The sequence below is a fragment of the Amborella trichopoda genome, chromosome 9 (assembly GCF_054954075.1).
Source record: "Amborella trichopoda isolate Santa Cruz 75 chromosome 9, AtrichopodaSantaCruz75HAP2 v2.0, whole genome shotgun sequence".
NCBI lineage: Eukaryota > Viridiplantae > Streptophyta > Magnoliopsida > Amborellales > Amborellaceae > Amborella > Amborella trichopoda.
The window spans coordinates 1,813,017-1,822,092 of record NC_142344.1 but is presented as its reverse complement, the minus strand read 5'-3'; the positions used below and the strand labels follow the sequence as shown (position 1 = coordinate 1,822,092).

Below are 9,076 nucleotides of genomic sequence, written 5' to 3'. Positions count from 1 at the left end.
AAACCCCAAACCTTTTTCTACAATACCTGAGCCGTGAGCACCTCTATCCTTTATTGCTGTGTTCTTTTTCCTGGGTTACTATCTTTATTTTCAACATTGTTTATGGTCCGAATATCCATTATCTTGAGGGAGCTTACAAAAAAATTAAGAATTAAAAATATAAAAGATTCATATATAATATCTTGATTGAGGTCTTACAAAGATTGATCAATTTTAATTGGATTATATACAATGGGATCATTTATTATAAGGAGGTCACAATCACTCCTAATCTTCTTTAGCTCTCATTTGGAGCCACCCCGAAGTTCCTTCACATATTATTCATTTTGAACTCTATCTCTTGCCTCTCGTTCATCTCAACATTCTCATCACTGCTAAACTCATCTTATAGATATGTAGTTTATTAACCGACCAACATTGCATCTTATAAAGCAAAATTGGTTTCATAGCTGTCCTATAGAGCTTTCCCTTTAGCTTCATTGGTATTCGACGATCACATAAATATCTAGTTGCACATCTCCATTTCGCCCACCCGACTCTAACTCTATGTGTGTCATTTTCTTCAATCTCTTCATTTTCATGGATTATTGATCAAAGATAACAAAAATACTCTCTTTTAGGCATTTTTGACCATCAATCTTAACTACTTCCCCGTTTTTACTCTAACTATGACTAAATTTGTATTTCATATATTATGTTTTAGTCTGACTAATTTTAAAACCTTTAGATAAAGTAATTTATATAAATAATATCGATAAAAGCCGCATTTGATTGAATCAAACTAGATCGGCCAATCCTATTAGCTTATTAGTGCCTTAGCCTGTCTAATTCAAAACAAAAAGCTTGAGTTTTTTTGAATACTAGTCAAAACTATAGTTAAATAATTTTGGTTGGGTTGCAGGTGCTTTTAGATTAGATGTAATGGCTAAAAAAAACTTAGGGATTTCTCTTAATGTATTTTATTTTTTAAAATTATTACTTACCCATTTTCTTTAAATTCTAATCCAACTGGTTTGATTGGCGATCATGTCAATTTTGATTAGATCAAACGCCAAATCGTTCAATGGCCAATTCGCTTCAGATAACAGTTGTATAGAAAAAGAAAGGAGGCTTAGTGTAGAAAAAGAAAGGAGATGTAGGGCTTTGCATTTTAAAATACAATAAAATAACTACTAAGAAAGCAACTAGTTGTTGAATAGGCAATTAACCATTTATTTACAAACAAAAGATAGAAATCAAAACCTTTTTTACATGCACATTGGCAATTTGACAAATATCTCAAACTATTCGGTGAACCCATTAGATCTCACATGCTAACAAAAAAATATTTTTATAATAGAGATTTTCTTCTCTACATTTCTTATCTATAAACTAACTTTACACACTAGAATTTTATCAAAAATCCTAAACTAACAAAAGAAACATTCACTCAAATTAAAATATTTTTCTTTAAATCTAGAATGGACATGGAAACTGTTTTATTTTATGGGTGCGGTTTCTATAAGGTTGCAACCTTAAACAATCCAATTAAGGCGCATCTTAAAATTTTATCATAACATTTAATTTTGCTGTAAAAAATTCTTAGTATTATCTTAAAATCATTTTTATACCTAATTAAAAAATTTTAAATTCCAAAAATAGTTAAAATTAAGTAGATCTATAAATATATGAAAGTCTTGAAAATGGACGGTCTAGATAATGTGTTGCACGATGCACTATTTCTGGGACTCAAACTTTTTTTTCATATTCATACATCCCGATGTCGAGATGATCGATTAGAGTGTTTTTTTCAACATTAAAACAACATTTTTGATAGATTTTTGAAGTGCATATGTGATTCTACATTTTATGGTTGCAACAATATATAATCTTTTTCCTTATTTTATTCTAGGTTATTTTTTCTATAACAAATTCCTTCAACATATTTTTCAACAAATGCTAAAAGAAAGAACAATAAAATTATTCCTAATCCTTCTTTTAGGGCTCAAAGCAATGAAATCATTTGTAATCCTTCTTTTAGGGCTAAAAAATCAAATCTAATATTTTTTAATAAGCCTAAAATGTTTTTTTTTCTTTATTTGTTGATGAAGGAAATGTATTTTTTCATGAAGGTTCTTTTGGGTATTTAAAAAGTGTTGAAGGAGATTTTAGTCATTTACTAAGAAAGTAGGGGTTGTTGAATAAATCTTCATTATTTTTAAAAGTGCAAAAGCAGGGAATAAAACATCAAAGAAAGGAGAACTCAAAGAACCACTCATAGGCTCCCACGTGGGGAAATCGTCCGAAACCCGTCTCAAAATAACCATGGTTAAATCTAAACCCCTCTGTGGTTACTATATAAGCACGTTTCATCGATTATTTTCCGACTCTGAAATTGCAGGTTTCTTCCCTCTTCCGTTGCAGGCTTTTCGAGGCAAAAATAAAAAGAGAAATCTCTAGATCCTGGAATTAGGGTTTTGTCTCCTTGTATCTCGAATTCTTTTCTATGATTTAGGGGTTGATCCCTGTGCAGTTGGCGCGATTGCTACATTTGATGACTTTTTTGGCTTCATTGATGAAATTAGAAGCTATAGATACAGGGGGTTAGGGTTTTCTCTCTAATAGCTTGATTTTTTCTTGATTTAGAGTTATATTCCCTCTAAGATTGGCGCCATTATCATTTTGGTGTGCCTTTTGGATTCCTTGAGATATGAAGGCATTTGTGTAGGAATGCGTGCTGAAATAGAAAATGGAAGGTTTTTAGGTGTGAGGTCGTTGATCTGGTGACTTGAGGGCTTGACTTGCAATCGTGTGGCTCTGATCAGTGTGGAGAATTGTATGGTTCGTGAAATTACTGATATAATTGGTGCAATTTGTTGATTTACCAGGATAATGCAGGGTTCTATTTTTCTAGTGACTCTGGTTGACCAGTAGTTTTTTCTGATCATCTGATTAAATTTTCATATTTGGGAGAATTTTAGGTTTTCTCTGATGAGGATCGAGTGATTGATATTTGGATTTCATTAATTTAGCCATGGATTTTTCTTTTCAAAATGGAAGACATGGAAGTACTCACTCTTATCATGATAGTGATTTAGAAGGGAATGGTGTTAGAGATTTGGATAAGAGGTTCATGGCTGTGCCTTCCAATTCATCTGCTATCATGTCTTCCTCAGGAGTAAACTATATAGAGCATCACATCTCGAAAATGGATACTCTCGCCGGTGTGGCGATCAAGTATGGAGTCGAGGTAAGTGCTTGATGAATTGCTGTAACAATTTGTGAAATGATGCATGATTTGTTTAGCCGGTGTGGCGATCAAGTATGGAGTCGAGGTAAGTGCTTGATGAATTGCTGTAACAATTTGTGAAATGATGCATGATTTGTTTAGGTGCCTTCATGATTGCTGCCTTTTGTTTAGATTTCATTTCCAGATGTTCATAAAGTTTATGTTTTGATATCTAAGACTGTGAAACTGTCTGTGGGATATTTGCAGTTGTTGGGGGAACTATGTTACTTTTTACTGATTTATATGATAATCTTTCATAGAACCGTGGATTTTTACTTATCTTTCTTTTTTTAACTGTTGTGGATGGAGTTTTGTGGGCTATGTATCCACAACTCAAGTGATTTAGCACTGTTTTTACACCATGGACATGCATAATTTATTGATCATGGGTACGAAACTGCATTATTTAGAGCCAGACTGAGACGGATTTAATATTCAAAATAATATACAACAATTTGAGAATCCCATCCATTTATTTCAGTTTCCCTCTTTACTTTCTTTCTGATGGTTGACATTTATGGCAATACTTTTCAACATTCATTATATTAATTGCCAATAAATATCGTTTTTATTTGAATAAATAGCTGGCTGTTTTCTGGGCAAAAATTTGGTATACATTGTAAGCTCTATGTATATGTAACAAAAGTCTCTATGTGTATGTAACAAAATTTGGAGTTGTGGATCAATTACAACACTCATTAAAGAGCCTCCGTAGTGGAAATTACAGTGCAATATCTGATGTTGATTTTCTATTGGACATCATTGCAATATGAGATTGGGCTTATTTGTTAAACAGACTGGATTGTTGTATGGGACAGTAAACTGGGAACAGTATAGTTCAAAATAAATCTGTAAAAATATATAAAAAAAAATAGATGTATCTGTCAAACTAATCAAACCGGCCCCCAATTGCTATATGATTCTTTTGTTAGGAGTGGGGGGGAGATCCCTAAAATCCTCCCTGAGAAAAAATAATTTTTCTTATTTGAAGAAAAGAGGGGATTTCCAACTCCTAGTTTTTCTCATTTGCTAAGTATATATGAAAAATTGTCGCATTTCTACTTTAGAAAATATGTGTTTTTGTTGAGAGTTTAGAGAATATATTTCATACTCCTAATGCTTTATTTTCTTGTGAAATATTACCTAATTTCCTGTATTTTCCCAAATTTTTAATTTTCCTCACTTTCCTAACGTAGATGCTTTTGAGATCATGATGATATCAGCATTCCAACTGGGTTGAAGAGTTGGTTTAACCAGAAAAGCCAATAACTCCATACTTAAAATCTTTGAGGTATTTAAACCAGCGATGTTTTTGGGTAGAAGCATCTTCTGTTATAAGGATGGCTATCCAAGGCAAGCTAAGCCTACAATGGTCTTAGTTGTGAAAGAACTACTACCCTGTGTGGAGGTAAAGTTTACTTGGTCAATCTTATACTCTAGGAATTGGATAGGTTTTGAATATATCTAGTTCAAAAGTTCGAAGTGCAGTTATATCACCCATTTTAGGGGAAGTGCAGCTTTTCAAGGCTGTCTGATATACATACCTAAGAATTTTAGTGTGCAGTGTCAGATGGTTGCTATTGAAACTTGTTATCTTTTGCAAGTTACTAAATTTTCCCAATTGGCAGTCTAGTTGATCTCCAAGTTGGCATCCAATATGTACATACTTGGCTTTTTACATATGGACATTCCATTTACATGCTCTACTTGTCACTTCTTTTATTTTGAAGAATACAAATTATATGTTCCCAGCTTTCTTCTACTTGTACTCTTTTTTTTTGTTTTTTTTGTTTTGGGTTTTTTTTTTTTTTTTTTTGTGGGGCGGGAGGGGGGGTAATGTTTAAAGAGAAAATTATGATTAGCAGAATGTTATAGTCCTTCCTTTAGACTTTCAGTTTATAATTGATATTTATAAAATTTGGTTGCTATCACTAATATGAAGTAGAAGTTAAATAATTGTGCATTTAGAAATTATTGGTGTCATAGTTGGGTCAGAACAAATTATTACATGGCTCGGCGTACGAAGCCTCAGTTGAATAGCCAAGTTGATTTGGTGGGTCTTGTGAAATTCGACTCTTCCCCACAAAATTAGTTAATATCCGAAAATGTGGACGATGTGTATTGTGTTTTTTCATTAAATATCAAACCAACAAATATAACAAAAACATGTTCATGGTATGTGTTTGTATTTTATGCCAATGTTTTAAAAAACGGTCTGCCCGGAGGCGTCCGCCTTGACCAAAATACCACACGCCCAGACCCAGGCGGCCCTTACATGGGCGGATGTACTTGGGTGCCTAGGCGGGCATCCAGGGACATGGCTTTTTTTTAAAAAAAAAAAAAAAAAAACCCAATAGGGAAAATGAGGTAATTTTGAGGTTTCAATAGGTTATGGGGGTTATTTTCAACCCCCAAAAAATTCCATAAACCCTCAATCCCTTAGCTATACCTGTTTTTGAGAATCAAAAGCATTGTTTGTGGTTTGAAGAACCTTCTTAAACCTTTTCACTTATTATGAAATATGGAGAGTTGGAGACTATTATTAATACATATCCTATTAGACTTTTAAATTTTGTATGGTTTGAATTTTGTACAAATTTATTCTCAGCATGCGATATATCATATTTTTGTACATAAAAAAATATGTTACAATATTTTCAAATGTAATAAATTCTAAAATTGACACAAATATATGTATATATACTATAAATCTATATAAATTGTACAACAGGGCGCCTAAGGTTCCGGCACTCGCCTAGGGGCCACCTAGCTTTTTTTGAAACCTCGATTTTTGCATTAAAATAGTCGTGCATTTCATGCATACGTCGCATATAGACCCTTTGTCATGGATTGGTAAATTCATATCATGCGTAGATTGCTTTCTTTTCTTTTTTTAATATGATGCATAGATACAACACCCGCATGCGTGGTTCTATTCTCATGTGACATGGCCGGTCTCTGAGAATATGAGTGGTAGGAGATCTCCAGTGGTCTTGTTTGAGGCTTCTTGGTCCCTCCGAGAGGCTCGCATTGGAGGGTCTAAATTGTACTTTCTCTAAGGCTTTCGAGGATTGTTTTCCATCCCTCTCTGGAGGGTGTCGGATTGTTCCTTCTTCAGTAAAACTTCTACTCTCTTCATCGATGCCTCCTATTTGTTAATAAGGAGGTTGCTTCTATGGGCACTTGTAACTTCTACAGAAGGAATCTTCCTGTGTCGCATTCTCTACACTCTCCTTGTCATCTATTCGTTTTGGAGCTTAAACCAATGCCTCTTCGGTGGTCTCTTCTTTTCCTCTCTATCTTTTCTAGTGACTGATTTGGTTACTTTTTTGCATAGAAGATCCGATAGTTCATGCATCTGAAGGATACATTTATACTTCTCTTGCATATTTCTGTTTGTTGTCTTATGGTGCATTAATTTCTTTTTAATGTGTTAGGTAGCTGATATAAAACGAATGAACGGTCTCGTAACAGATCTGCAGATGTTTGCTCATAAATCACTTCAGATACCACTACCTGGGCGGCATCCGCCATCTCCTATCGTGTCAAATGGTTCCAATAGTCTGAGGTACAATTTTTCTTGTGTCATCGCAAAACTCAATTATTGTGTTTGGTTGTTCTTGAAAATCTGTATTTCACAATAAAAAATTAGTTTAAAATCTCTAATGTTGCTGGCTAATGTTAGAAATTTATTATTCTTTAACACATGGTAATATCTCGCCATTCTCTAATCTCTGGATTTCTCTTCATTGTCATTGTGCTGGTAATCTTTTGTTTGTTGTTAATGGAGATTCCCAAAGATGATTTCTTGCAATAACCATAACACACACACACACACACATGAAGTGCCTGCCAACAACGTATTGGCAAATGATGCATATTTTATCTTGTTGTATTTTTAATTGGATGGGTTTCAGGTGGGACTCCCCACTAGTAGTCCATTTCTTTGAAACAAATTTATAATATTACGTTAGTGTAGCAGTCTAGGGGCTTGTAAAACAAACTTGGACCTGATGTATATGGCAGTAGTGAATGAAAATTTTGCTTTGTTACTTACATGAAAATGAACGCTATGTTTTGTCAACTTTTGGCGGGTTCCTCTCCATCTCCATCACCCTCAAATCATTTCAATGGTTCCATTGGATTACGGCATATTTTCTGCATACTCTCCGCTCTCCCCGTCTCCACTTCATCATGCTGAGCTACTTGATGTCATAATAATCATAGGGGAAACTGAGCTAATCAGCCCATTTGAAACTCCATTGCAGTAATGGAACAGGAGGTCCGACCCAACAACGCCGGCCAAAAGCCGGTCATAGCAGTAATGTTGCTGAGCTAGTCCAGTCGCTCAAGCTCAAATTTCCACAACAAAGAAGAGTCTCTCCAGCCATGAGCAGCTTACAAGGCTACTATGGCCTCTCACTTTCCAAAGCAAATAGCAATTATACCAATAATGAGGGCATGGAGATGGCCACTTACAAAACAGGAAGCAGCAGTCGAGGCAAGTCTTTAGAGGATGAGCCGCAGTCTCTACCCTTCGATTTCCCTGTTAACAAGCATCGGAAGTCCAGGAGCCTCATCAATGGGTTCTTGCCTGAGAGTAATGGGTTATTGCCGGAGGATGTCCCTATGTCAGGAGCCGGTGACTCAGAGAGTGAGAGATCAGGCGAGAAGTCAGTAAGAAGGCGGCAAAAGACTGAGAGTACCCTTGTGGGGGATGCACCTCCATCTAAGGTGAGTCCAGCCCCTAGGCGCAATAGGGCCTCTTCCTCTAACTTAAGGGATGGGGATGGGGCTCATGTGAATGCTTTGCCCTTTGGTGACTCGTTTATGGCCGATGGCTTTGGTGCGGTGCGCAAGTCCTCAAGCACATCGAATTTGCAGGACCAAGATAACGTCTCGCCCCTTAGGCTGGGGGGCCCTAAGCGGGCCTTGAAGCCCGATTTCCAGTCTCTCTCTGCGGCAACCATTGCGAGGCCCATTTTTGATGGGCTTCCCAAGCCCATGGGTTGGAGGAGCAAGGCGGCTCTTGACTAGCTGTTGCCCTAGGCATGTTTGGTATAGTTAGTGCATATACTGTATGTACACAGTTTAAAAGCATGATCTGGAAACAAGAGATTCAATTCATTCAAATTCACACGAGGAAGGTTACTTGCCGAGAACGAGTTGGGCCTTCCAATTTACAGCGTAGCTTTTGCATCGAAAGTGGGTAATAAGCGAGCTCAACAGCATCTCTTCGGAGCAAGAGTATGGATGAAACAATGGAGAGTGCCAAAAGGTAAATGTTTTATGGTCTGGGTTGCTGCCATGTTACTACTCTCAACCACTATTTCATGCTGTGGTTATAGGAATGAATGATTAGTTGTTTATTATATTATCGTGCAATTCTCCTTTTTATCTTTTTTGTATTTATTCAAAGCCCATTGTTTTGATTTAAATGTGCCATTCGCACTACTTTGGAAAATGGTGCTTTATGCAAACCCCAATAATGCATTGTTGTTGTGTTTTATTGCTTCGGAAAATTGCTCTTTATGGGACATTATTTATGTTTTGGTGGTGACTTCAACATGTGATGCTTTGGTCTCGGAAAGATCGATTTCTGCGTCTTTGTTCTTTTTGACAGGCAGGGTTCCAAGGCAGGTTTGGAAAATCTGAACCATGAAGTGACCCAGTTCATGACCCATGACTGGTATAAGCACAAGTATATGTACCCCAATACCCCATTCAATGGAAAAAAATGTTATTTATTGGGAAAAAACTGAAACATGAAATATGCTTGGCCTGAAACAATGCTTTTATATACTAGCT

General features: G+C 35.9%; 1 protein-coding gene across 4 annotated transcripts; it reads left to right on the top strand.

Moving 5' to 3' along the window:
* The first annotated feature begins 2,364 nt into the window (after positions 1-2,364).
* On the top strand, positions 2,365-8,790 carry LOC18437597 (uncharacterized). Of its 4 annotated transcripts, none has more exons than XM_020669458.2 (4): positions 2,365-3,229; positions 4,465-4,676; positions 6,706-6,836; positions 7,537-8,790. In XM_020669458.2, the coding sequence occupies exons 2-4, from the start codon at positions 4,575-4,577 to the stop codon at positions 8,303-8,305; spliced, it is 1,002 nt and encodes a 333-aa protein (XP_020525117.1). In that variant the 5' UTR covers positions 2,365-3,229; positions 4,465-4,574; the 3' UTR covers positions 8,306-8,790. The 4 variants fall into 4 exon arrangements, with proteins under 4 accessions (XP_020525117.1, XP_088703080.1, XP_006847863.1 ...); XM_088846954.1 differs by having other exon boundaries at positions 2,365-3,314; XM_006847800.4 differs by lacking the exon at positions 4,465-4,676.
* The last annotated feature ends 286 nt before the right edge of the window (positions 8,791-9,076 follow it).

Coding starts and splice junctions, on each gene's coding strand:
- LOC18437597 (XM_006847800.4), top strand. CDS start 3,014: ATGGATTTTTCTTTTCAAAATGGAAGACATGGAAGTACTCACTCTTAT. Junction 3,230..6,705: donor CGATCAAGTATGGAGTCGAG/GTAAGTGCTTGA, acceptor TTAATGTGTTAG/GTAGCTGATATAAAACGAAT. Junction 6,837..7,536: donor AATGGTTCCAATAGTCTGAG/GTACAATTTTTC, acceptor ACTCCATTGCAG/TAATGGAACAGGAGGTCCGA.